Source organism: Gloeophyllum trabeum (genome assembly GCF_000344685.1).
Source record: "Gloeophyllum trabeum ATCC 11539 unplaced genomic scaffold GLOTRscaffold_00005, whole genome shotgun sequence".
In the NCBI taxonomy this organism is placed as follows: Eukaryota; Fungi; Basidiomycota; class Agaricomycetes; order Gloeophyllales; family Gloeophyllaceae; genus Gloeophyllum; species Gloeophyllum trabeum.
Window position 1 is genome coordinate 1280796 of NW_006920414.1, and position 24217 is coordinate 1305012.

General features: G+C 52.9%; 12 protein-coding genes across 12 annotated transcripts; 6 read left to right on the top strand and 6 right to left on the bottom strand.

Moving 5' to 3' along the window:
• Positions 1–89: 89 nt before the first annotated feature.
• GLOTRDRAFT_115698 (uncharacterized protein) lies at positions 90–2244 on the bottom strand. Its single transcript, XM_007866985.1, has 6 exons — positions 1944–2244; positions 1693–1889; positions 1440–1633; positions 1259–1382; positions 986–1198; positions 90–924 (listed from the first exon to the last, which is right to left on the bottom strand). The coding sequence occupies exons 1-6, from the start codon at positions 2116–2118 to the stop codon at positions 172–174; spliced, it is 1656 nt and encodes a 551-aa protein (XP_007865176.1). The 5' UTR covers positions 2119–2244; the 3' UTR covers positions 90–171.
• A 545-nt stretch (positions 2245–2789) lies between these two features.
• On the top strand, positions 2790–4051 carry GLOTRDRAFT_75118 (uncharacterized protein; the record flags this gene model as incomplete). The annotated part of the gene is made up of 4 exons (XM_007866986.1): positions 2790–2952; positions 3005–3316; positions 3370–3524; positions 3581–4051. 4 exons carry the CDS (start codon positions 2790–2792, stop codon positions 3893–3895), a joined length of 945 nt encoding a protein of 314 aa, XP_007865177.1. The 3' UTR covers positions 3896–4051.
• An 82-nt stretch (positions 4052–4133) lies between these two features.
• On the top strand, positions 4134–4851 carry GLOTRDRAFT_110800 (uncharacterized protein). Its single transcript, XM_007866987.1, has one exon. It carries the CDS (start codon positions 4178–4180, stop codon positions 4805–4807), a length of 630 nt encoding a protein of 209 aa, XP_007865178.1. The 5' UTR covers positions 4134–4177; the 3' UTR covers positions 4808–4851.
• Positions 4848–5875, bottom strand: GLOTRDRAFT_115700 (DnaJ-domain-containing protein). The gene is made up of 6 exons (XM_007866988.1): positions 5730–5875; positions 5529–5632; positions 5428–5472; positions 5333–5374; positions 5084–5272; positions 4848–5030 (listed from the first exon to the last, which is right to left on the bottom strand). Exons 1-6 carry the CDS (start codon positions 5785–5787, stop codon positions 4977–4979), a joined length of 492 nt encoding a protein of 163 aa, XP_007865179.1. The 5' UTR covers positions 5788–5875; the 3' UTR covers positions 4848–4976.
• A 294-nt stretch (positions 5876–6169) lies between these two features.
• Positions 6170–6835, bottom strand: GLOTRDRAFT_40658 (transcription initiation factor IID, TAF10 subunit; the record flags this gene model as incomplete). The annotated part of the gene is made up of 4 exons (XM_007866662.1): positions 6170–6262; positions 6319–6454; positions 6525–6589; positions 6668–6835. 4 exons carry the CDS (start codon positions 6833–6835, stop codon positions 6170–6172), a joined length of 462 nt encoding a protein of 153 aa, XP_007864853.1.
• Positions 6836–8394: 1559 nt separating this feature from the next.
• Positions 8395–11077, top strand: GLOTRDRAFT_39370 (uncharacterized protein; the record flags this gene model as incomplete). The annotated part of the gene is made up of 9 exons (XM_007866577.1): positions 8395–8517; positions 8640–8839; positions 8891–9252; positions 9369–9460; positions 9516–9624; positions 9697–9933; positions 9984–10189; positions 10243–10371; positions 10424–11077. 9 exons carry the CDS (start codon positions 8395–8397, stop codon positions 11075–11077), a joined length of 2112 nt encoding a protein of 703 aa, XP_007864768.1.
• Positions 11078–11127: 50 nt separating this feature from the next.
• Positions 11128–12931, bottom strand: GLOTRDRAFT_59707 (uncharacterized protein). The gene is made up of 5 exons (XM_007866989.1): positions 12710–12931; positions 12637–12652; positions 12124–12579; positions 11865–11987; positions 11128–11811 (listed from the first exon to the last, which is right to left on the bottom strand). Exons 1-5 carry the CDS (start codon positions 12877–12879, stop codon positions 11251–11253), a joined length of 1326 nt encoding a protein of 441 aa, XP_007865180.1. The 5' UTR covers positions 12880–12931; the 3' UTR covers positions 11128–11250.
• A 140-nt stretch (positions 12932–13071) lies between these two features.
• GLOTRDRAFT_99648 (PRTase-like protein) lies at positions 13072–14472 on the top strand. The gene is made up of 9 exons (XM_007866990.1): positions 13072–13230; positions 13344–13366; positions 13413–13543; positions 13593–13641; positions 13700–13731; positions 13797–13952; positions 14016–14048; positions 14109–14132; positions 14199–14472. The coding sequence occupies exons 1-9, from the start codon at positions 13122–13124 to the stop codon at positions 14248–14250; spliced, it is 609 nt and encodes a 202-aa protein (XP_007865181.1). The 5' UTR covers positions 13072–13121; the 3' UTR covers positions 14251–14472.
• Positions 14471–16282, top strand: GLOTRDRAFT_110805 (mitochondrial carrier). The gene is made up of 7 exons (XM_007866991.1): positions 14471–14754; positions 14808–14831; positions 14925–14972; positions 15032–15254; positions 15358–15414; positions 15483–15947; positions 15998–16282. Exons 1-7 carry the CDS (start codon positions 14692–14694, stop codon positions 16015–16017), a joined length of 900 nt encoding a protein of 299 aa, XP_007865182.1. The 5' UTR covers positions 14471–14691; the 3' UTR covers positions 16018–16282.
• Positions 16283–16414: 132 nt separating this feature from the next.
• Positions 16415–19630, top strand: GLOTRDRAFT_59717 (barren). Its single transcript, XM_007866992.1, has 8 exons — positions 16415–16900; positions 17032–17590; positions 17646–18176; positions 18231–18541; positions 18592–18718; positions 18778–19070; positions 19122–19379; positions 19432–19630. The coding sequence occupies exons 1-8, from the start codon at positions 16430–16432 to the stop codon at positions 19465–19467; spliced, it is 2586 nt and encodes an 861-aa protein (XP_007865183.1). The 5' UTR covers positions 16415–16429; the 3' UTR covers positions 19468–19630.
• Positions 19631–19832: 202 nt separating this feature from the next.
• GLOTRDRAFT_40340 (uncharacterized protein) lies at positions 19833–20280 on the bottom strand (the record flags this gene model as incomplete). The annotated part of the gene is made up of 2 exons (XM_007866641.1): positions 19833–20158; positions 20220–20280. The coding sequence occupies 2 exons, from the start codon at positions 20278–20280 to the stop codon at positions 19833–19835; spliced, it is 387 nt and encodes a 128-aa protein (XP_007864832.1).
• Positions 20281–21281: 1001 nt separating this feature from the next.
• Positions 21282–23085, bottom strand: GLOTRDRAFT_138182 (uncharacterized protein; the record flags this gene model as incomplete). The annotated part of the gene is made up of 6 exons (XM_007866993.1): positions 22703–23085; positions 22522–22654; positions 22014–22466; positions 21682–21963; positions 21505–21627; positions 21282–21458 (listed from the first exon to the last, which is right to left on the bottom strand). The coding sequence occupies exons 1-6, from the start codon at positions 22723–22725 to the stop codon at positions 21282–21284; spliced, it is 1191 nt and encodes a 396-aa protein (XP_007865184.1). The 5' UTR covers positions 22726–23085.
• Positions 23086–24217: the final 1132 nt, after the last annotated feature.

A 24217-nucleotide genomic window follows, 5' to 3' on the forward strand; every position in this document is an offset into this window, starting at 1 on the left:
TTGCCTTTTCTGTTCCACTACGCCAGGTCACGCGTTCGCAAGTGCACTGCCACACTTCCTACCAGTGGCTCAGAGGTATAACAAAGGAACGACCCAGCTCATATTATATTGTACAGTCAGTCACGCTTCGGGTTTGGCTCTCTACATGGTACACACTTCTCCGACATCACTCTAGCACCCTCTGTCTCTACCAGACCTCCCACGCGTGGAGTTACTCCAGACAACTCTGCCCCTCCCATCACTCACGAAGGTAGGCTTCGCATTGAACTGAATCTCGGGACGAGATGGGGGGCCTAACCCTGCTTCAGCTTGGAAAGATTGAATGCTCGCACTGCTATCTGTCCCAGCTGGGTCACCGACAACAGCTTGCTCTGCAGGGACGTGCTCCGCGTCTGTACTGCTTGCTGTCGGCGCCGTGGGGTCTTCTCGAGGTTCCGAGATAGACGACAATGCTGGCGAACGCTCGGGCGACCCTAAAGACGCGACTTGACGCACAAACTCGTTCAAGTCCTCCGCCTGTAGTGACTCCCTGAGCGCGTTCGCCAGATTGTCAGTCACGCTGAATGCATCGTCGAGCTCAAGGTGCTGATAATCCTCTTGAGCGTCCTCAGAGCCCTCCCGCCCCTCGCTTCCGTCCGACGTATAGTAGCTCTCATCTTCCTCTAGATCGATGTCATTCGAGCTGAAGCTCGGAAATCCCGACGTATCTTCACGAGTGTCCAGGGCCGACGATGCTGCCAAGCTCGTCGAATCGGACATCGGCCTGGATGCCGAGCTTGGTTCCGACTCGCCTGCCGCTTCTCTTATGAACTGCGCGAGAGATGTCTCAGTAGGGTGCGCCTGCTCGTCATCGTCGTCGAGTCGGACTCTAGCAGCTTGCGCGATACTCTCCATAGCCGTCAGACTAGCGAGAACACGACTGGCCTGAGGCAGCAGTCAAGACATCAGTGGGTGTAGTGAGTAATGATAGCAACTGAATGCGCACAAGTCTTTCGAGCGTCTCCACATTTACTCTGGCCACATCGCGCTCCTCATCTTCGTCCTCGTGGTCACTATCGTCGTCGCTGCCAGCATTCTGCCAGATTAACTGCGGTATGCTGTCACTAATGGCTTGGATGGTCGCGCTTATCTCCTCCCAAGTATCAGCAGATCTCCATGTCGAGGAACTCGCCTCTCGCCGCATACGCCGCTTGTAAATCTGATGCATATATGCAGTAATACGTTATAGATAGACCTTGTAGATATTTAGCGGACTTACAGGAAGGTAGTGCGCGACGCCTTTGTCAAAGACATACGGAGACCCGTCATCGTTCTGGTGCTGATAGAAGCAGTCCCGTCCGAATGGACAAAACCTATCGCTGGCCGGCGACTTCTGGAAATAGCTAGGAGATACCTAGGTCAGCTGCGTGTTAATGCAGTCAGTAGGTAGAGAAACATACCGGCAAGGGACCCTCGCCATGCTCTCCTTATACTTCTGGATCGCGTGCTCTTTACCTGGATGTCCTTCCGGATAGTACACGCTCGACGGTGTGATGAAACGAGATTCAACTCGACAGTATGGGCATTTCTTGATCGCGCCAGAGGTGACAGTCTCGTTTGACTTTTCGCGGGCATCTCGCCATTCGCGAATACACTGTGATAATTATATGCGTAGGTACTTCTGACGTACCAATCAATTTCGTATTGGCTTACCTTGACGCAGAAGACATGGCTGCAGCCCACGAGCAGGCCGTACGTGATAGGCTTCTCGTAGCAGATCGAGCAGACGTCCTCGAACTCTACCGCATCTTGTGAATCAGCCGTAGTGGAGCCTTCAGCCTGCTCGGGAGCTTTGACCTTGTCAGGCAGAACATGCCTGAACCAGCACTGGTCGCCTCGGCGGCAGTACCCTACATGTACCTCGTGAGATCGTCGACGACCGCATTGAAATCGTAAGCGCTTACCAGCGGCATAGTAAGAACACGTCTTGCTCCGATCGTAGGGCGTTATCGTCTCCGTCTCGCCGTGCAAGAACTTGCACTTATCTCCTGCAAAGCACCCGCGGGGTGCGTTATAGTACTTGCACACACCGCGCGGCTTTGAGGTCGACGGACGGAAGACGGGCGCCTCTGGGTTCATCGCAGACGAGATGCAGTGGTCCTGAATGTAAAAAGCAATGGAATGGAAAGAAAGAAGAGAACCGGAAGGGTAGATGGAGGTCGTGCGTTAGAGGGACATATCGTGGCTGGGGTGACTGGGTTGTCGTGGGGCGTGACAAACGAAGCGCGGGACTTAGCGCTGGAAGCTTCATCTTTCACCAAGGGGTGGACAATAATAAAATTTTAGACCGCATGATAGGAAATCCTGCTAAGGTCCCAGAGGCCCCCCCCTCCCCCCCGTGGGAGCATCCCACGGTACCATATCGGGAAGGTAGATTCCAGGCACATCCAGGTTAGGGTTTGCTTAGTCATCTTTCAGTGCTCCCACACGTCACTTTATTGTCACACTCTATGTTGTCACGCTTTATGTTTTCTTCCGTGCACTGGCCAAGGCGAGGTTGTCCTGGCTAATATAGCCCTGTAACCCTCACTAGCAAGCAATTTTAGTACCACCTGTACCGTATCTCTGCCATCAGGGCTGTCACAGAGCCAAATCTATTTTTAATAAATTCCTGTTAAGGCCCTCGAGACCCCCCCCTCCCCCCTTCATGCGGTCTCGGCTTCTCCCGGTGTCCACCCCTTGTCTTTCACCATACCTGGCACAGCTGTGCTCACTGTGGCTAAAGCAACTGTGGCTTGCACCCGACCGCCATGTCGCTCTCGTCGACGCCTACAATAAAGCGCCAGTTGACGGATGCATTGGGCTCGCGGAATCCGCAGTATTGGGATACATTTCGCAGTTACATGAAGGGTGAAATATCCAGAGTTGAATTTGACGAATTGGTCCGCAAGTGTCTGGATAGTGTGGCACTAGGTTCGCTCCTTGTTCGATCCTCCATCCGAGTTTTGACAACTGCGCGACACAGTGCAGCTTCATAATGCTCTGATCATCTCTTTGTTTGATACCACCTCTCACCAGACTCCACCCACACCTCCACCAGAAGTCCCCAAGCCGCCCCCGCGTAAACGCAGACGTACATTACCTTATCAAGGGCCCGACTCTGCCGACACGCTCAGATCGTCCCGACTGAAGAAATGGACGATCGGTCTAGGGAGACGCGAGCGAGAGCGACTCCGTGGATTGGAGGCAGTGGCGTTGGCATCTGAACACCGCCCGCGGAAAGAGAAGGACGAGATTGCGAAAGAGAGAGGCGTAATGCTCCTACCAGAGCGTGGAGGTAAGCTTGGTTACCTCCATGTTCCATGCAGGTTTCCTCAAGCGATGCCACAGAGCCGCCTGGAAGTCGTCTCCCACTTCACCTCGCGTCCGTCACGCGAGGGCCTACTCTACAGCACATATCCGACAGACTCAATCTCATATGTGCGCAACATAACCTGGGCCAGCCTTCCAAAACCGTCGCGTCTCTCATGATGCTTGCCTTCGAGGTACGTCTCATGATTGCTTAGAGTTGCTCTGTATCGTGGTTTACACGTTTGACCAGGCGAAGCTGAAGCAGCTCGTCACGCAAGCGTTGTCTCTCACCTCTACCTCTCACGCAGTGACCTCCATCGCACCCACTCAGCCTCGCACGCATTCCAGCCTCCTCACCGCGCCCGCGTTCGACTCCCTCTTCACAATTTCGCCGTTCGTCCTCCCCAACAAGTCGGCGGCTGCAATGAAGCTGGCGACAGGAGATAACGAGAGTTTCGTGGAGGACGAGGTCTTGAAGGATAAGGAAGTGAGGGATGAGAAGTGGCAAATGCTTGCATTGCTCGCTCAGCGGAGTACAGTGAGAGACGCGTTGCGGGGCAGGTGATCGTCTCGTTCACCTCCGATCTCATTCTGCTGCATGCCGTCCCGGTATGTTTGTTGCGGGCAATGTCTACTGTTGTATCACTATGGCTCCTGTATTTTATGACGTCTGGATACCCCTTGATACTCTATCGCTATGCCAAGCTGGATGTCAGTCGAGTATCTTTTAGTCGGTCCGAGAGTATACGACGCTAGTGCCATGAATGACGCAGATGCATTACTTTGTGATTATCAGAGCCGGCCATCTTATGCTTCCAGTCCAAGTACGACGCAGAGTGAATTTCCGATGGCAACAGACGCACCGCTCCCACCGCTCTCCCTCATCGTCTCCTCGTCGCCTGAACCGACCTCGCACCTGACTAATGCCTTATCTCTTCTCTTCGAACCCTCTCCGCCCCTAACCTCCGACCTCGTACCCCAGCTCGAATCTGCACTCCTCAAATCCACCTCCCCGATAACCACCTACACGCAGCTCATCGAGACAGCACTCGAAATAATCCGATCATGGCCAGACGAGCTCAAAGCTAGATTCATAGCCGCGCACCCCCGCATCGGGGAGGTGAAGAGCCTATCCGCGCTCAGCGCGAAAGAGCAGGGGCAGACGGGAGGCATCGTCGTGCACCCGACCCCGTCGGAAGTCCTCGCACGTCTCGCCCACCTCAACAAGTGCTACGAGTATCGCTACCCCGGTTTACGCTACATCACCTTCGTCAACGGTCGGTCGCGCGCTGTCATCGCGGAGGAGATGGAGGACGTCTTGGGGATCTCGCATTCCCTGAGCCCTGACCAGCCACCCGTGGAGACTCTGGGTGTCGTCGAGGTGGGTAGCGAGGAGTGGAGGAGGGAGCTGTACAGGGCGGTTGAGGACGTCGGCAAGATAGCGAGGAGCAGGTTGAGCGCGCTAGGGGTGCAGTGATATCTAGATTCCATAAGCCCGGGCAGAAACAGACAACATGGCGGTACAACATGGAGCTAGCGGATGTCAGGTGTGTATGTCCAATTTTGGCGACCGTAGGTCCCAACTATCACATCATCACATGAAAGCAATCAAGAAGACGAAAGAATACATTGCGCAGCAACGTTGTTTATACTTGCGGACTCGGCGTCGGGGACGGTCGTGCGGCTTGCGCCTGTCTCCGCTGGAAAGAGATCAGGTGAATAAGCTGATGGAGAGATGCAAGCGACGACTCACCCTCAATGCTTCCTGCCTCCTCGCTTCCCACTCCGGATTTGCCTCCCGCAGGCTCTTCAGCAGGTCCTCGACCAGCCCACCCAACTTCTCCGTCGACTTGTTTATATTCTGGACGGTGACATTCAGACGCTCAGCCGAGGCTTTCAGGTGCTCCGCGTATGTAGCGTCGAATTCCCGTTCACGGCCAGTCTGTAATGTCCGTCAGCACACAGAGGTGATGGAGCGCCTCTAAAGTGATGAGGCACTCACTCTGAGGAACCGAGCAGCGGCTTCAAGGCGCATGTCATATGCCTGCGGTACATTCATCATTACTGAGTAGAGTGAAATTGCCAGAACAAGCGTACCCTGCGCTTCATTGGATCGCTCAGCGTCTCGAAGGCTTCGTGGAGCTGTTTGTGCATCAGTGCTGAATGTCAGAAGTCTACTTGCACGCGGACTATCGTACATTCCGGAACTTCGTCTCCGCGGCCTTCCTCTCGCCAGCACTCGCATCGGGGCTCAGCTTGTCAGGGTGCGTGGTAAGAGCTTTCCTCTTGAATCCCAACCGGACTGGCAACGCGCACATCGACGTAAGTCATCAGCATTGAACGTCAACACGAGGCTATCCAGCCAGTTCAGAACGTAAAAGCAAAAGCCAGAACCTCACCTTCATCAGGAGTCGCGCACTTGGGGATGCCCAGCAGGTCATAATAGGTCATAGCCATGTTGAGGCAAGGCCATAGAAATGGAGAGTATCACAGGCGATCGCTGCGGAGGTGAACTTGGACGATACTTAGCGGGCGAATCGAACCTGTGCAAACGCGGTTCGATTTGATCGAACCTCGACGCGTCGTCCACGTGACGGCATCGAACCGCCGGCTTCACGTTCCCGAACCGAGCGCGAGCCGGCAGGCGTAAATACGCGCCCACATCTCCAGACTCCAGGGCGATGGCGAGGGTCAAAGCATGAGAATGCATCTCGATAGTGGCAAAGAGCCTAGTCCAAAGACGCTCGTATGGACTCCAAACATGAATAAGTTATTACATATATGGTACAGGTAGCACATATAATGTCCCGTTCTCTATTGTCAGTCAATGCAGATGTCCTCACATGTAGAACTCTGGTTTCCGGGAGTTGATGCCATACTCTGCTAGGGCGGCACTGAGGTCTTCCATGGTCAATGTCGTCCTGGCCTTATCCTGGCAAGGTGGGTTCAGCATTGAAGCCTCCCAGTAAGATGATGGATGACCCATACCCGCGCAGCAGCGCCTGGCGCCTGACTCGTCCTCGTCCGACCGCCTGCAGCATTTGTTCGTATCCGTGCATGTTGGAAGGCATCAGCGGCGATGTCGGAGACAAACTTTTGTGCTGCCAGAGATAATAGCCGTTTTCTGATATGCAGAGTCAGGAGGACAGAGCGTCAGCAGTGGCGAGGTACCAAGTGCAGAACAATGGGCTTACAATCGTACATCTTCACACTCGAACCCTACCCGCTGCAAGTAGTAATCCGTCACTTCATTCGGGATCTATGTACGCAGCATGGTCATTACTGAGCCTTAGCCTTGCCAGGCTCGCCTGCCGGTCCGGTAGGTAGCGGAACATACCAAAGGTTCATAGTCATCCAGCATGAGCAGAAACTCAGCCAATGTACGGTCTTTCCTCGCCTCCTCTGCTGCCTGTCGCGTTTGTGGCTGAGACGTTGACTGCTGTGAAGTCGATGCAATGGGATACTGGGCATTTTCAGGGTTCGCCGTCTGATTCAGCGGTGGCATATTAGAGGGGGACGCATAAGAGTATGGTGCCGGCTGCTGCGAAGACGAAGGATCTGGGTATGGAGTCGACATTGTCTGTTTCGAGTATGCAAGTCCGTATAACGCGGTGCGACAGTCCGAGCTGACGATGCGAGTGTGGCGTTGTTTGTCCGTGTTAGGCTGATTTGCCCTATATATTCTGTGCATTTTTCGCGTTCCTTGTCTTGCATCTTGCATGTCAATCTGACTGGTGTTCAAGCTATTGCTGCTTGAGGTAAGTCTCCGTTCTACACTTTCTGCAGACTATTGTCTGGTTTTACTATGATGTTTGAGGCATTTGGCCCACGATTTAATGCGGAAAACTATTCTCAGCTACCTTCGGGCGGGGCTGCTTTGGCGGTCTCTGCTCGTTTTGTCTGATCCATGCTCTGCTCTGTCGATCGTGTTAACACTGTATGCTGACGCGTTATCTCAGGTCCTTCGTCTCGGCGTGCTGGCGGCGGTGTAATCTCTAGTCTGTCTAGTCTCTGTCATTGATTGTTTGTAATGTAAACTGTATACGGTTCTCTGTAAGGTCGTCTCTCCTGCAATACAATGTATATTGCTTCCTGAAACCACAAGGTTCGATCGCAAACGTCCGAGTGCAACGCATCCTTCTCTGCTCCCACGTCAGGCCAGGCTATTGTGATGCTCGTCTGTTCTTAACGAGGTTATAGTGCTGTCAGCGCGGCCGCTGGCAGCTGCGCAGATGAACGGGCGTATTGAAGCACGAAGAGCCACAACCGTCGACGGCACCGCGCATGGCGCGATTGACAGTGTCGCTCATGCATAGGGTGCTACCGGGAATTGGAAGATCGGCCGGCGGCAGGGTGACCTTCGCCCAGGCTGCGTCCTTGTATGCCAACCCGCCGACTCACTCGGGGTTCTTGACATACTGCTCTCCTCCAAAGGCAGACCGACTGCCTATTGCTGTTCCACACGTGATGGTCGCGCTGACATGCTCCTTCCAAACGAAATATGGCAGGACTCCCCTTGTCCCCTCCTTTAAAGACGCCTGCTCGTCGTCTTTATATACTGCTCGCCAGTAATTGCGGATACTGAGCCTGCCATGAATTCTGGTGAGCCAAGCCACGAACGCAGAGGCCTTTCCTGCGCAGAGTGTCGCAGGTACGCACGCCCGTACGAACGATATCGCGGCCTGATGATCATCCCGCTGCAGGTCCAAGCTGAAGTGCGATAGGTTCGTGAAGCGGTAAAGTGTACATGACAATTTGCTGATCGAGCGCGTTAGAGTCTTCCCTTGCCAGTCGTGTATCCGTCGCGGTTGCGCCAAGATTTGTCCGGACGGCGCCATGCCGGCCACCAAGGGTAACAAGTGAGTATGGACCAACAGACCGGTTCTAATACTCATGCGGCGCAGAGTCCTAGCCGCGCATGCTCGGAGGCTGTCTGAGCAAGTGAAGCAAATGACCGGCCGTATTCAAGAGCTGGAGAAGGCGCTCACCGACGCCCAAGGCGGAAGCGGCTCAAGCCCTCATCCATTACTGCGAATGCCTTCTGGGCCGGGCAGTCCCTTGGATATGTCTGAACGTCCCTCATCTCAGGACTCGGAGGACTCGGAGGACGTGGCGACAGCTATCGGCTCGTTATCTATAGGTACTGACGGGCAAGTGAAGTACCACGGAGAGACCGCTGGTTCAGAGGTACACACCTACTGTGTACCCACCTTTCCGCCTGCTCACAAACTTCCTCCAGTACCTGCAGACTCTATTACCAGTGCGTATCAGTCGCGCCATACGTTCACCAGCTAACCTAGATTTGCCAGACTGAAGGAGCCGAAATGCACCGGAAGATCAAAGATCCGAAATACCTAGGTCTTCCCTATGAGCTCTCCGAGCTCGCGAATGCCTTCCCTTTCGGCCTGCGGGACTGTCCCTACACTAAGCAGCACTTTATTCCTTTCCTGCCGAAGAGGGAGCAGACCATGAGATTGGCGGATTTGTACTATGCAAATGCGGCGTGGATGTGCGTAATCCCCTGCACTACATAATCATCAGCTTACTGACGAGCACCCAGGTATGACCCAGTTGTGCAAGACGAATTTATGTGCGATATTCTGCCGGCCATCCTTTTTGACGGCTCGGGCACAGCAATAAATGTCGACGCATTGCATCCGCACCGGCTTTCGGTATTCTTTATGGTACTGGCAACGGGCACGCTTTTCGACGACAGTATTGAGTCTGCGACCATCGTCGCGGAGCAGTATCACGCTCTGGCTTGCGCAGCCCTATCTTTGAAGTCTATACTTGACGAAGCTAGTACGACAGCGGTGCAGGCTTTGTTTATGCTTGTCCATTTTGTCTTCCTTTCTGATCGGGGTGGTAACGAACGAAGATGGCTTTTGTGTGGTATATGTAGCCGGATTGCTCAAATCGTACGTTCCCTGTCATTTTGACCATTTACGCACTTAACGCTATGGAATATCGTAGATTGGTCTACGTGAGTATGGTGGCGCTGTGGGTCTTTGTTGAAGTCTAATCACGTTGTCAGACAGAACGGGACAGTGCGGGGTGGAACCTCGAGCCTGCGGAAGTTCAACGGCGGCGTGTTCTTTTCTGGGAGTTGTTTACTTGGGATGCGTGGACGGTGTGCCACCTTTGCTCGAAGCTGTTGGTGTCTCTGGCTAATGGGCTTCCGTCAGGCTGTCGTCAATGGAAGGCCACCCGCGATGACCATACACAGCATAGATGCGCGCTTCCCAGAAGATAATGATCCTGCGACTAAGGTCTCGGGAGAAGTGGAGCTAGGCTGTGAGCATGAGTTCCTTTTTACCCTCGCCGTGTGAGATACTGGAAGCTAACGCTCTCGTGCTGTGTATGCAGTTCATGCATGGAAGTTCCGATACTCGGCTACCTGCCTGTCTGGTTCAGTCGATCATGTCTTCAACATCAGACATTCGTCATATTCTGCACTGCTGGACCTCGATCGCAAGATCCGTACTTTTCCTGTACCATCGCATCTTCAGGCACCTGTCGAAGGGTCTGAAGCAGGGCGTTCCTGGTCCGCTGATTCCGTCAGAGCTTTGCAGCAATACTGTATCCTATGCGAGAAGGAGTCGAGTGGGTATTTTACATGCTACTTTCCTAACAAAACCTGATCATAGCCACAGTGCTCATGTACATCCACCGCAGTTACTTCGCCCAGGCTGTGAAGAACGATTCCATTAATCCCCTTGCGCACAAATACGCTTCTTCGGTCGTCTCCGCCTATCGCAGTGCCCTACGGCTGATATCAAGTTTGAGAGGGTTATATTCCATACACCCCGCCAAGACCGGGCGGGTGTGGTTCTTTTGGTCGAATTGCTTCTCCGCTTGTGTATGTATCTCGTTCGGGAGAAATACACCGCTCCATCCTAATGAGTTTCACAGATCATCCTCGGCGCTCTCATCGTCGAGGCGCCAGGATGCGAACTGGCGTCGAACGCTTTGCAGGAATTTGATCAAGCATATACCTTCTACGAAGAAGGATCGCGCTATTGTAGACCGCCAGCAACCATGGTAACCCCATTCATTACAGTGTCAATTGTTCCATATACTAACCTGATCTCAGACAACACTTGACAAACTCCGACAACGGGCGCATGTTGCATTCCACGCCATGCGAACAGGAGCGGTGACCGCTGGTGCAGTCAACGGCTCTAGACGTTCCCCGTATCGCTCATCTCAGGGCCTGGACGAGTTAGAGGTTCTGGAAGGTCGCAAGTCCGTAATTGCGAGGAGTCGATCGCCGTCGCAATCGCCTTCGAGTCAGGCTGCCATTCCGCATTTCCCAGAGTCCGAAGTACGGAGTCAAGGCGGGCACATGCCCACGCTTCCCTCCCATTCCATTACCGATGGTACCATGGGCCGGCCGTTTATCAACCAGTTCGGGGATACTCATCCCTCCATGGTCGGATTTTATCAAGGGTACGAGGGTATGGACTATGAGGTTCCTGCTGGTCGCTACGCCGCACATCACGACTATCATCAAGTCCCCGGACCCTCTATGGATAGAAGGCCGTCTACCGGTGGTCATAGTCATAACTATGGCTCGCAGGCTATCATGCCTCCCCCGCCTCATCAAGCAGCATCTACTTCTTACGGTGCTGCAGGGTCGGGCCCTCATCACCAGGCACAGTACCAGTACGCTCCTCACCCTGGTGTTATGCCCAGTAGGAACCAAGACGAAGTGTGGCGGAACTTCGTCGACCATCTTGATCTATAGACATCTTGCATGACCACTATCTTCTTCCGCTGGGCGGTTTATGGTTTCATCAGGGACTAACGATGATTTACGACGATGAATGATGACGGTCGACGACATACAATGTTTTAGGATGTACATAATGTATCTTAGCGGGACTGTGTGCAAGCCATATGCCATAGATGTAATTACCATCAGCTATCTGTGTCCATCTTGAACAGCCCTTCTTCGTCGATTTGCAGTTCATCTGCGATGCCAATCGAGGCGAGATCGTCGAGCAGCGCGTCCACGTTCGGGGTCACTACGAAGCGCTTGTTCACTTCTCCCAGCACGCACAACCGTTTGTTGTCCATGTCGAGGTATACAGCATGTTGAAGGAAGGAGGGCTGGGTGGCCGCGGTGACGTCCATGAGAATGCCATTTCCCAGTCGCATTTTGACCGCGCCGCTTTGATATATCTCGAGCTGGCCTATTTGTCCGTCGAGTTTAACTTCTTCTGGTTTCTGGTCCGGTGCCAGTCCGATACCGTCAGCCCCAGGAGCAGAAGCAGGAGTGGGGGAAGCAGCCGGAGGCTTCGTGTCGTTGGCGAATGATACTCGTTTACCTTTTGCATCAGAACCGTCGGTTAATGTACTGGGATCAGGCATGTCCACGTCGATCGGAGCTGCATCTGGTAGTGGCTGCCTCGGTACGAAGGTTGGGAAGGGTTCTGGGAATTGGAAGAAGTACAAGCGTTCCTGGCGAACGTCGCTCTCCTGTCGGCAGACGTTAGAAGAATGGGCAGGGAGCAAGGGGACGGGTCATTTACTTCTAGTGGCTCGGCTTCGAGCGCAAAGTCCTCGATAATGTCTTCTAGTTCTTCTTCTTCCTCGCTTTCGCTGAGGTCGACCGCATTGGCAAGATCGACCTCGGCGGCGGCTGCCTCTGTTTCCTCATCAACAGCCATTTCTTCGTGCCTCGCCACACCTAGAAACGGCCGAAATAAACAAGGATATATGAATCAAATAAAAAAGAGCGAACAGACCCTTTCCTTTCTTATTGATGCTCTCCTCCTTCTCCTTCTTCACCTTAGCCTGCTTCTTCTTCTTCTTGGCGTCGTCCTTCTCCTTTCTCAAACTCTCCGGTGCCATCCAATCCATTTGCCTGACATTTTCCATGTCCACAATCTCCACCCCCTCGTCCGGCTCAGAGTACACCTCGTCGTCGTCTTCCACCTTCACGCGGTCGGTATCCTTGTCCTTTTCTCTCTTCAGAGCGGGCGGGGCAGAGCTGGTAAGTCCTGCGCCTAGAGAAGAGGGGCCAGGGCCCAGAGGTACTATGGGAGTGAAGTTCGACCGGGGTGTGCTCCTGCGAGCAGAGGAGCCTGCCATGGCAGGGCCCATGGCAAAGGGGCCGCTAGCAGTCATCTCAACGGGGGGTGCTCCCCCCCTCGCGCCTCCTCTACCACCTCCCCTGCCCTCGCCTCGTCCCCTACCGCGCCCCCGCCCTCGTTCGGAGGTAGCGGGTTTCGGGACATTTTCTTCCTATAGGTATCTAGCAATTAGCGAGATCGACCAGGAGAGGTATGCGCCACTACTCACTTGTTTGACTTCCCCTCTACGGCGAATCGATTATTCGTGAGGGATCCAGATCTTTCAGATGATAAACACGTACTCTTTCTTCCTCCTGGCGGGCAGAGTGGGCACAAATTTTAATTTCTGCGTCCCGAGTCTAGTGACGTCTGCCTGCTTCTTCGCAAGGCTCCCGATAGCTTTAGGCACGGAGGGACCTGGCGTGCCATTCGATAATCCATGCTGGGAACCCGAAGTGTTGCTGTCTGCCATTGCCTACGATGTGAGTTGTATGCGCGGTCGACGTCGGGGACGGCGTCACGCGTGCAAGGCGCTCCTTTGCGCCGGCGGAAGCTCGAAGGAAAAGAAGATGCATTGCTTCGGCCTACAGAATGATTGCCGTCGCATTGAGATCTTATCGTGGATTGATGGCATGGTAAAACTTTGGATGCCTCTTTACTTATAGTACCTACTGCCTACCCCTGCTTCTACCTTTGCTCTATTTCTCTGCCGCCATGGCTGAACCGGAGCATCTCGCGATGACATACAACGACATCCACAAGCTCATCAAGGCATCTGCTGAGAAAATAGCGGAATTCAAGCCGGACCTTTTCATTGCTATCGGTGCGGAATTATCTCTGGACTTCTATCCCCTTTCCTAATCATCAGTATCCACAGGTGGAGGGTGAGTTCCCAAACCCGATCATATGGGTACCGTCTCCGAATCCCGCACAGAGGCTTTTTCCCTGCGCGCGTCTTGGTATGTACGAAATCTTTGTGTATCGTGCAAACTAAAGTCCGTCCAGCGTACATTTTTGAAAGACGCTTCGACGAAGCGCAACATCCCCATTTATGCCATCGGCTTGTCGTTGTACGAGTCCCTTCCGGGAACGACTGCAGAGCAGATCGGCGCCCAGGTTGTCCGGACACAGTGGCTGTGAGTACGCAAATGCATTTCCGGTGAAAGAAACTGCTAACGTGCGTAGAGGCCCTGAGACTCAAAAAATCCTTCTTGGAAGGAGGGCTCTTATTGTGGTGAGTTTGCTTATCATGCACAGTTGAGTACGCACGTCTAGATCTCGGTTTCTTCTAGGACGAAGTCGACGACTCTCGCAAAACGCTCCAGTACGCAACTTCATATCTCATCTCCGACCCGCAATCCTGGTACTCACTCGGAGACTTTCCCATAGTTACGCTGTTTCGGAACTCAAGAAAGACGTAGACCGGGAGCTCGAGAAGCTCCCTACCTCTGAACGCGAGGCACTGGCCGCTAAAACCGAATTTGCGGTGTTCGTCGTGCACAACAAGCTGAAGCCAAAATTAGCTGAGCTGCCTGAGGGCGTGCAGTGAGTGCCTATCTTTCCAAAAATACGCGTACAGCCATGCTAAGGCTGACAACTTTTCCCAAGATACTTCGTTGGCGCCAACGTTGAGGATGTTTGGTGAGAAAACATTCCCTCGTTCCTCCACGGACTCGGACTGATTATCATTCGCTCCTGCAGGTTGGATTATCCGTGGGAAGCAGAGTCAGTCTTTGTCTTCTGTTCCATTCTGCCTGAGTAAAGCTGACGGGAAATTTTCGTGGGCTTTAGAGACATCGACGAGCATGACCGACTGGCAAAGTCTAGTAAAAAGGTCGCATGAAATGACAGCCTGATAGCTCGTAATGTAAGAGATACGCCTGGGCACGATTCGTAGACTCGTTAGGCCTGTACTATTGGTATCCGATCTCTGTGATCTCCTTGTCCCTTTTGGACATGTTCGTGCACCGCACGCGTTTGCGAGCGAAGTCGTCAATTTCATCCGTCGGTTACACTTGTCCGAAGAAATTCATTGTAATCGTAATCGAGCGCAGCTTCTCAATCCACTGCCTTTGAAGTCCGCCGTTGTGTCTCTTGCGGGGTAACGCGCTTGCCATCATCCTCCTACCGCGCCGTCGGCCCTTCGGTGGTAGCACGAAAACGGCTAGCAGGCGTTCGCCAAGTCGTATCTGGCTCTGAGTAACCCTCGAGTCTGACTGCGCGGTGTTATCCAGCTGGGCTGCTCTTTTGTCCTTCGTGCTGGTACTTCGCAGGTTTTGCCGGGATGTCACTCAATACCGCGGACGAAGTTGAATACGAAGCACTGCCCTCGAACGCGGGCCTGGGGGTAGGGTCGAGACGCTGTCTAGCCTCCGAGTTATGAACTGATAGATAATATAGGTGAATATGGCTGCGGGGGCTCTTGTGAGTAGGGTCTGACTACGTGATGCGCTCGGAAGGCAGTTTAATGCCTTGTCCAACTACCGCAAGTCAGAATTGTGTTGACTTGGATGCCAGGCTGGAATCAGTGAACATGCGGTGATGTTTCCTGTAGATATGATCAAAGTATGTCGACGCGGGTTTCCTCCATTTCGTCCTGCTGAAGCAGGTATGGTTATGCGTAGACACGAATGCAAGTTTTCGCAACGTCACCAAGCGCCGTGTATTCCGGCATAGGGAACGCGTTTACGCGAATATCTTCTACGGAGGGGATGCGGGCGATGTGGCGGGGGGTGTCTTCAGTGATTCTGGGCGCTGGACCCGCACATGCAGTTCACTTTGGGACGTATGAGGCAGTGAAGGAGTTGACAGGAGGGAATCGAATGGGGAACCAGTGGTTATCTACATGTGAGTGTTCTGGGGATACGGTATTGATGTTCCACGTCATCGCGTGCATTCTTTGGAATGAGCTCGAAACTGATTTTCGCATCTTTGCTCCTCCTGCGTGCAGCACTGGCCGGTGCGGCAGCAACAATAGCGAGTGATGCCCTCATGAATCCCTTTGATGGTGAGCTTTGCGTCCAACCCTAGGATGTCTTCTGCTTTGCGCGACCAACCAACATGCATTGCTTACAGTGATCAAGCAACGTATGCAGGTGCACAAGTCAGAATTCCGATCCGTATGGACTTGCGCAACTACAGTGTATCGCAATGAAGGCCTCAACGCGTTTTACGTTTCCTACCCCACAACACTCATGATGACCGTACCCTTCACGGCCGTTCAATTCACCGTTTACGAGCAACTGAAAAAGCTGATGAACCCCACGGGAGAGTATTCACCAGTGACGCATGTGATTGCAGGAGGTCTGGCAGGAGGAGTTGCAGCTGGTGTGACCACACCGCTGGACGTTGCCAAAACACTCCTGCAGACGAAGGGATCATCGCAGGACCCGGAGATCAGGCGGTGTAGAGGGATTGCGGATGCATGCCGGATTATTCTGCGAAGAGATGGGCTCAAGGGTTTCGCACGGGGCCTGTCGCCACGGGTGCTAACGTTTATGCCAAGTAATGCGTTATGTTGGCTGTCATACGAATTCTTCAGTGAGTGCCTCCGATCTTTGTTAATGTGAATTGTCCTGACTAGTTTGCAGAGGCTCTCATACGAGAATAGCCGTTCGCGATCCCAGCTTTCGTCGATGGCTGCGTGATCATGTTAGTTGGCTGTTCTCTGGCGCAAGGACGCGTAGTCCAATATAATAATGGGTACAATAATGTAGAGTCAGCCGGGGTGGACCATCCAATGGACCTACTATAGTCTGCCACCCCTCACCGATCGCCTTGCCGATATTCTGGCTTACCCACTTGTATTCACTTGCCTATTTCCTAATTCATTGCAACTTCGCAGAATGCAACTCCATGCAAATCGTTGCCCATCCTCAGAGTAGCCCATCGCGCTCGATGCGAATGTCCCGCCGGGGAGGCTCTGACAGGCTCTGACGCGTCAGTCGTGGGATTTTCAATCATGTGATCAGACGCGCCTCGCGACTTGTCACGGTCACAAGCACTGTTGAACACTCACCACAATGGCCCCGACGCGCACCTCCCGAGCAAGGGCACCTCAAGTGCCCCTCTTCAAGGACGATACCGACTCTGGTGACGAGACTGAACAGGAGACCCCCAGGCCGCAGCGGCAACAGCTCAAGAAACGACTCAGCGAGGTCTACAATCCCGAGAATGACCAAAGCTTCACCTCTGATACCGGCAGGGGACCCCTGAAGTCCGTGAACATCAACGATGACATGGCAGAGAAACGGAGACGGAGAAAGAGCACTAAGGGGGGGCTGGCTAATGGTCTTCTTGAAGAGGAGAATGCGGAGGCCGGTCCGTCTTCGGAAAGACATTCAGGGGGAGCCCCTGCAGAGTCCTCAAAGGCGGCAGGGCAAGGGCGACAAAAGCAGCCCTTGAATTCTGTAACCGAAGTACCTACTATCAACGTCCCCCTCGATGTTATGAGCTCCAACTTCGAAGAGTGGATGAAGATGGCTACGGATAACGTGAGTGTTCTCCCCTAGGACCACCCCAATGTCGGCGACCGTCTGCCGGGTGCGGATGAGCTCTCTTCACGTATTGTTTAATCTGCTGCGTCGAATAATCCATCCAACAACTTATCCTTTGAATTTCTTAGAAAATCAATGCTACCAACTCCTGGAATTTTGCCCTGATAGATTACTTCCATGATATGTCTCTTCTCCGGAACAACACCGATAACTCCATTAATTTCCAACGGGCGTCATGCACCTTGGATGGCTGTGTCAAAATCTGGACTAGCCGTGTGGACAGTGTTGGAACGGAGACAGGGAAGCTCTTGAGCAATCTTGCTACTGACGGGAGAGTCGAGGAGGAAGAGGAGGTCAACTCCGACAACCCAGATCAAGATCCCTCTCAGCCAAGAAAGCGTGCGAAGGCACATAAAGCTGAGTCGACCCTGGCCAAGAACGCAGCGCAATTGCGGAGCAAGAAACTTGATCTGGAGTTTAGCGTCGACCCCCTCTTCAAGAAGACGTGCGCTGACTTCGATGAGGGCGGTGCCCAAGGTCTGCTCATGAACCACTTGAGCTTGGGAGTGGGCAGCGAAGGTGCCATGAGGGTTATTTTTGACGCAAGCGACTCCATGGGTAAGACGGGCGAAGAAGAAGAGGACGTCCAAGAGCCCGAGGACGAAGTGGATCTGAGCTACCTTAGAAGTAGGCGATTCCCGTCAACGCGCTGCTGTATATGACACTGACCCTGTTATTCTAGGTCAATTCCTGCCCGACTTGGACGTCCTGGAAGACAAGGCTATCTCTCACTCACTGGCCGGCTTCTCATTCTCTTTAGACTCCTTCTCGTTCGACGACACCGCGTTCGGGAAGCTTGACACTCACGCAGCGCTGGGTGGCGCTGAAGATGACGACGACGACGATCATCATGGCAGTGGGATGACAGGAGGCTTTGCTGACGACGTCCGCATGGACATTGGAGACCCAGGTGAAGAAGACTTCTTCCAGGGCGAGCAAGCAGTCGGAGACGACTATCTCGGTGACATACCGCAAGATGACTTCAACGACTCTGGCGACGGCGACGCCATACCCCACGAAGGTGGTCAAGGTGTTCCACTACGGCAGGGTGGATTTGTCCCCTTTGACCCCCGCCGCGCCCCGAATGAACGTGACTTGATCATGGCGATGACGGATGCTGAGGGTGACGGCATGATGGACTACTTTGATCAGGCGTTCCTGAAGAACTGGGCCGGTCCCGAACATTGGAAACTCAGGAAGGTGGTAAGAAAACGTGAGTATCCTTCTCATATATTGCAGCAGACCCCCCTATCTAACATCTGCGCAGCTGAAGCGACTGACAATGCCGCACCCAAACCCCGAAAGGAGAAGAAGGAAGCATTCAAGATTGACTTCCTAACTCCCGCAGAGAAAGACCTCAAGACACGCGCAAAGGAACTCTTTGCTCCTGTTACTCGCGGTGCAGGCATCAACCTCCCTGGTACTTCTGGCACGAAAGGGGGAACGTCGACGCGGAAAGGAAGTCGAGGGAAGAGGGCGAAGGAGAAGGAAGAGAAGAAAGACGAGCATACGCTACCAGACGACATGCATTTCTCTAGCCGACAACTGATCACGCTATTCCTGAAGCCTGAGTTCTCGGTAAGTTCATGATCCTCTGATGAGTCAGACACATACTCAGCCGCTCACAGTTGAGAATGCGCGGACAACATATGTCACTCAATGACCGCGGAGACGGAGACGTAGACGAGAACTTCTGGGCTCAGGCGGCTGCAGACCAAGCCGCCGGGCGGAGAGGCGCCGATGATGCCGACGAAAGTAGGTTCTAGCCAATGATACACTGAGAGTCATGAGCTTACTTCAGGCGACAGCAGCAGATGGCGGCGCCATTCCGTTCAATACGCAATTCTTCCACGATGATTTCGATGACGGGCCAGGCTTTGACGACGTCTACGACGGCGACGGGCTAGGAGCATCTAGCGTCGAGCCTGGAGAGCAGGATCTTTTAGCGGCTACCCAAGGACAAACGCGTCGGGTCAGGCCTGAAGCCGTCAACTATGCGAAACGGGCCAAGCGAGTCGACGTCCGGAAGTTGAAAGAGAACATATGGAAAGGCTTGAATATAGTCGTTCCAGACCGTAAAGAAGACGCAGAAGACGAAGAGGCAATGGTGAGTTGTCATCTCCCGGTGGAATTGTATGCGTTAAATAATTGCCGGTAGGAGATTGACGAGGACCACCATGCAACGGATCCTTCCGAACCCCGGGTCTTCAGCTCGGTTATTTCTGATCTTCGCAGTTCATACCCTAGAGAAAAGATGGAAGAGATCAGTACAAGTTTCTGTTTCATTTGTCTTCTCCATTTGGCAAATGAGCGGGGACTGAAGCTTGAGGTGGGCAAGGATGGTCAAATAGAGCCCTTGCCCGATGACGACGAGCAAACGGAAGCTCTGAAAGTCGGTGATATATGGGATCTGAAGGTATGGAGGACTGCTTCAGGTCGTATCCGGAAGTATGCTGACCTACTTGTAGGTATACAGAGATCCGGACGCTAGTCCCGCTGCATAGCGGCTCCATCTCTGTCCTGACTTATTGGTATTATGGATCTGTCTCTTATCTCCAACCTGTCATATCGTTCAGCGGTCTGCTTGCATAACTGTACAGTTCATTCTGCATGTTGTTTTCCCGCATCTGTATCAATATCTATCCTATATTACCGTGCACAGGCTGGAAAGAAATAATTGGATTTCCAATTACCTTTCCTTGACCGGACCGGGACCAAGTACGACATTATGATTGCACGTGTGTAAGGTACTGAAATGCATTCGGGGCAATAGGTCATACAACATGAGAGAAAGGCTAGCGATACAGCGCGCTGGATACGTGAAAAGTCAAAATACATAAGAGAATACAAGACCGTAACGTTGATACAGTCAGCAAGAGCGGAGTAATGGCAGCCTTGAGGCAGCCTTCCACCACCTTTCCTTGACCCTTTCGTCCTGGTGAATACTCCAGAGCATCTCGTGTCGCTTGAAGCACATAGTGCTCAATTCGAGGTATTCGGCAAAAGCCTGTGGAGGTAATTCAAGCATGCCGTTTACTGGGACGCGGAAAACATCGGTAGCTGGGAAGATTGCAAGGACGTCACGGCTTGAAATACGTGCGTGTGGCACAGTAGATGCTAGGAATAATCGATCGCCGAAAGACGCATATGTTTGCACGTCGAGCCACTGCTCACGAGGGCCGTGCGTGCGAGAGGCTGTCAGCGACACACTGGTGAGTGAAGCGTACTGGAAGACATCGATTACTACGCCACACACCTTGAACAATCATAACTTGGCGCTGAACGACAGCAATCGCAAGAGTACTTTTATCCATCATGGTGATTCCAAATCTACGTGGCCTGGCGACCGTCGAAGACTTAGACTGGAAAAGGAGAAAAAAAACAGCAGAGAGCGGACAGAAAGTCTGCTCCTTGGGGAACCGCTCCAGGGCTGAGTGGGCGGTATACTCTGCCGTCGAATAGCATGTACATTATATACCCTCGGCAACAGCACTTGTTCCGGGACGAACGCAAGGGGCGCAATGCAAAGTAGGGGCATAGTGGCAAGAAGAAGATAATCTTCTTTGGGGGCACAATAAGACAGCAATATAGAAGGGGGAGGCATGCAATAGGACCACCTTGAAGACAAAAGAACTGTAAGAAGTGGTATAAGGTCAGTACAAGGGCGCTCCCAAATCGGGCCACTCTTGTCCCAATAAGGCAATCGTGATATTCTACTCCCGCGCCATGGGGCCACCCAGGACCTCGGTACTAGGACATACTTTGCAGACTAAATCCTACTCAATACTTGAGCTAGTCTGCTTTTTGCCATGCAGTTACTGAGGATTGAGGTTCTCTCCATTCTGCCTGAGTCGGAGCCGGAACACTCCAAGTCCCGCTTCCCGGGCCCTACACAGTACTAGTGTTAGGGTTACGAACTCATCCGCCACCTACTCTCAGGCTTCGCAGCATTATCAAGATATCATATTGTGCTTTAAGGAAGTATAACCAAAAATTTGCAGTAGTAGAATTCGGAAAGCATGGGTATTCAAGATATCCAATATTGTCAAAGAGCAGGCTATGCAGTCGCGGGTTGGTGTCGCAGACTGCATCGCGTGTCAAAGGATAAATGAACGAAGTGTAGGTCCAATGCTGCACCGGAAAAAAATCTATCAAAGCTATTGAGCCCCTTGGTAATCAACAAAGAGCACATAACGCGTCGCGAAAAAAAAATCAGTGGCATATTGCTGAACGTAACATATACAAAAAGAAACATATAATTGTACATGTTCCGGTGGCGATTCGACAGAGGGGCCACGGACGGCGGGTATTGGCTTGATTACGAGTAATGGTGGTAGGGAAGGTTGATAACGCGTAGATGGGGTTGCCAGCTTCCTTTGGAGACCTGGTGTAGGCTCACCAGCTCGAGGTCGTGTAGCTGGATGCCGCTTGTACCAACCCGCCATCGAGCGTCGCTGTCTTCGTCCATATCTATGTGTTCCATTGCCTGCATCTTCTATATTCGTGAGCTGCTCGTTGAAGAAGCCACTGTAAGAACGTACTCGAATGAAATCATCGATACGACGGGCGACCTGTTTAGCGAGTTTCTGCCGAGTAATGGGTCCCGGCACGGACTTCCAGTTCTTTGTGGGTATTTGCTTACTCCACGGCTCGTAGCCAGGCCACTGCAATTCTGATAAGTCACTTGAGACCAAAAGCAAGGCGTAGTGTGATCATACATTAAGTCGTATCGAGACCGAAGGGCCGCAATTGGTGAAGACCTCTTCGTCCCTATCCACCAAGTTGCCAAGATGGCCGTTCAGAGCTTCATGAACGGAAATTCCGTCGTGGTTCGCGCCGTGCTGTCTGAATTCTATGGGCGGTACGAATCCGATCTCTTCGATGTACCGCTTTCTGTCGTTCGCTGCCTGAGGCTTATACATCTTCTGGGGGACAGACCCAGGTTCGAGTGAATGCGCATCCTTCCACCTCCGAGCAGCACTGTGGTAAGCCTGCAGATGCTGTTATCGAGTCAATCTCACAATCTGTAAGGCAAACGCAGACCTCTGACCTGCGGGTTATTCATCTGGATCCCTTCTATGGCCGCTGAAGCAGGGTAAGCAGGTAGCGAATATGCCTGGGTTGGCACAGGGGAGAGGGGCGACTGGAGCTTATCGAGAAATGGGGCAGTAGAATCTACAAGGGTTGAAGCACTCGGCGGGAAACCTGAGGGTGGCTGGAGATAACCTGGGCTGTGGGGACTATGGGGCGACATCGGGATATCGGTTTCGAGCGTCAGATTGGTACCTTGCCTCGCAGACATGTTGGTATGAAGGCCGGTGGGAATGCTATAGTGAAATGCATAACCTTGGGGGCCATGCAGTAGCGGATTCCACTGGGCCAGCCCATGTTCAGACCATTGAGAGGGAGTGAACTGCGCAGTCGGTGATACAGGCGAGTACGGGTGACCATAGGTGTCCAGGACCTGATGCATGTTATGCTGGTCTTCTCCGTACGTTTGTGACTGCAGGAGATATATCAACGATAAAGCAGTCTCCTCTTCAACGAAAGGGACGTACGCCGAACTGATAAACCTGAGATGACCGGCGAGGCATGCATTGCGATTCGTAGCCTTGATCTTCATCTAAGCCCATGTCGCCGCCGGTGGGATGGTCCGAGGAGCGAACGCCACTCGATTCCTCGCGCTCAAATCTTGGGGCCGGTATAAGTGAGCGATAGGGTGGGGAAGCAAGAACTTACTCTTGAGGGGCCCGGTACGACATGGTTCGAAAGGAAAGTGTCGTTTCACAACATCAGAGGCTGTGGTAACGAGTCTCTTTTATATGCAGTGAACACGGCGCTGTACAAAAGAAGCGCCTTAGCCTGGGGTTGTCAAAATACACTGCATTACGATTAGCTGTGTTTGATCCCTGTAGTGGGACGTCGGGCAGCGGAGCGATCTAGTCTACCAACCCAAAGATACGATTAGATTGTAGTTGTTCCAGGGAGAATCTCAGGGCGTATACCGAGCGAGGCAGTCGAAAGGTGCCCCAGTGCCCATGACTTGGTTAACGTTAACTGCTGATATTGATGGACCGCGCACTTCAAGGCTGTACTGCATGCCGCAGCTCGGGGAACAGGACATGGCGCAGTGCAAACTCAAGTGTGCAATGCTCTGCCGTGCACGCTCCGTGACCGTCTAAAAATAGATCCCGAGCTGCAGGCTCCGGTAGTACCAAGTTCTTAGCGGCCAAAGACGCACATCACCTCAGTACAGGCCTAGTAACGCTTTCAGAGACGCGACGGATACGGAATAATAGTTTGAAGTCTGACAATCGCTGCAAAAGCAGATACAACAACACTGCGTCGCACGGGGTGTCAGTGCGTTTCACTCGGAATTGTGGATCGTTATAGGTCCATGATATTTTCAACTTCATACAGCCGCTTGCAGATCGATAGACCATCAATTCAGAAAACCACGTATAGTCGGAGTGGGTCGGAGTGGGTGCCAGGGACGTCGGAAGAAGGTAGAGAAGTCCAGATGGTCCGATTTCTGTCTCTCGGGGACTTGAAATTGCTTGTCCGACGTGGTCCGACTGTAAATGATTTTCAGAAAGCGGGCCCATCGATCTGCAAATGGCTGTAATGACCGAGCCGTCAAATACACTTGCTAACAGTACTTCACCTGAATCACGTAGCAGCGAGGCAGGTTGAAACGCAAGCCTCTTCCAGCTATTATCGGGATGCTCGCGGAGACCTAAAAACGTGCTCGGACTTGCGGAGATATATATCAAGTACTGGCAGCTTACGGTAGGTCGCTCAGTCTCAAAACTCCAAAAGCGCAACAAATTTGCACCCCGGTCGTGTTGTGGGACTGGTCGGAGTGATGCGCTAATTGTCTTTTCATGAAGCATATATGATAACGACGAATCCCAGTATAAGGGCTACATCTGCTCCAAATCTCCGTTGTACATCCACACATGACTGAGGACCGTCTTGTCACCGCCAACATCCCAAGCGGGATCAGCGCACTCCAAAGCCGCGGGGGATAACGATGCAGTTTGGGTGAAGTGACACTCTGGATGGCAGGGGAACTGCTCGGTTTTGACGGTACTGATATCTTGCGGACGTGTGAGCTCAACGATGTCACTGCGTACACTTCCAAAATTCCGCGGCCGAACTGAGCTCGTCTGCGTCGAGTGTCGCGTTCCAGCTTCCCCGAAAAGGAGTGAACGGACCGCGGAGGAAAATGATGGGCTACACGGCCTGGGTCAG

What these genes read in the sequence shown, in the direction of transcription:
- GLOTRDRAFT_115698 (XM_007866985.1), bottom strand. Translation starts at nt 2,118, where the DNA reads ATGAACCCAGAGGCGCCCGTCTTCCGTCCGTCGACCTCAAAGCCGCGC. An exon ending in GTGTTCTTACTATGCCGCTG is followed by an intron (nt 1,890 to 1,943) that starts GTAAGCGCTTAC and finishes AGGTACATGTAG; the next exon opens with GGTACTGCCGCCGAGGCGAC. An exon ending in GCGTCGCGCACTACCTTCCT is followed by an intron (nt 1,199 to 1,258) that starts GTAAGTCCGCTA and finishes TATATGCATCAG; the next exon opens with ATTTACAAGCGGCGTATGCG.
- GLOTRDRAFT_115700 (XM_007866988.1), bottom strand. Translation starts at nt 5,787, where the DNA reads ATGGCTATGACCTATTATGACCTGCTGGGCATCCCCAAGTGCGCGACT. An exon ending in GTGCGCGACTCCTGATGAAG is followed by an intron (nt 5,633 to 5,729) that starts GTGAGGTTCTGG and finishes GCGCGTTGCCAG; the next exon opens with TCCGGTTGGGATTCAAGAGG. An exon ending in CCGCTGCTCGGTTCCTCAGA is followed by an intron (nt 5,273 to 5,332) that starts GTGAGTGCCTCA and finishes CGGACATTACAG; the next exon opens with ACTGGCCGTGAACGGGAATT.
- GLOTRDRAFT_110800 (XM_007866987.1), top strand. Translation starts at nt 4,178, where the DNA reads ATGGCAACAGACGCACCGCTCCCACCGCTCTCCCTCATCGTCTCCTCG.
- GLOTRDRAFT_99648 (XM_007866990.1), top strand. Translation starts at nt 13,122, where the DNA reads ATGGCTGAACCGGAGCATCTCGCGATGACATACAACGACATCCACAAG. An exon ending in GGACCTTTTCATTGCTATCG is followed by an intron (nt 13,231 to 13,343) that starts GTGCGGAATTAT and finishes TCCCGCACAGAG; the next exon opens with GCTTTTTCCCTGCGCGCGTC. An exon ending in GCCAACGTTGAGGATGTTTG is followed by an intron (nt 14,049 to 14,108) that starts GTGAGAAAACAT and finishes TCGCTCCTGCAG; the next exon opens with GTTGGATTATCCGTGGGAAG.
- GLOTRDRAFT_110805 (XM_007866991.1), top strand. Translation starts at nt 14,692, where the DNA reads ATGTCACTCAATACCGCGGACGAAGTTGAATACGAAGCACTGCCCTCG. An exon ending in ATATGGCTGCGGGGGCTCTT is followed by an intron (nt 14,832 to 14,924) that starts GTGAGTAGGGTC and finishes CTTGGATGCCAG; the next exon opens with GCTGGAATCAGTGAACATGC. An exon ending in TTCCTGTAGATATGATCAAA is followed by an intron (nt 14,973 to 15,031) that starts GTATGTCGACGC and finishes GGTTATGCGTAG; the next exon opens with ACACGAATGCAAGTTTTCGC.
- GLOTRDRAFT_59717 (XM_007866992.1), top strand. Translation starts at nt 16,430, where the DNA reads ATGGCCCCGACGCGCACCTCCCGAGCAAGGGCACCTCAAGTGCCCCTC. An exon ending in CAGGAAGGTGGTAAGAAAAC is followed by an intron (nt 18,177 to 18,230) that starts GTGAGTATCCTT and finishes ACATCTGCGCAG; the next exon opens with CTGAAGCGACTGACAATGCC. An exon ending in CGCCGATGATGCCGACGAAA is followed by an intron (nt 18,719 to 18,777) that starts GTAGGTTCTAGC and finishes CGACAGCAGCAG; the next exon opens with ATGGCGGCGCCATTCCGTTC.
- GLOTRDRAFT_59707 (XM_007866989.1), bottom strand. Translation starts at nt 12,879, where the DNA reads ATGGCAGACAGCAACACTTCGGGTTCCCAGCATGGATTATCGAATGGC. An exon ending in AGAAGAAGAAGCAGGCTAAG is followed by an intron (nt 11,988 to 12,123) that starts GTGAAGAAGGAG and finishes GCTGTTGATGAG; the next exon opens with GAAACAGAGGCAGCCGCCGC. An exon ending in TCGAAGCCGAGCCACTAGAA is followed by an intron (nt 11,812 to 11,864) that starts GTAAATGACCCG and finishes GTCTGCCGACAG; the next exon opens with GAGAGCGACGTTCGCCAGGA.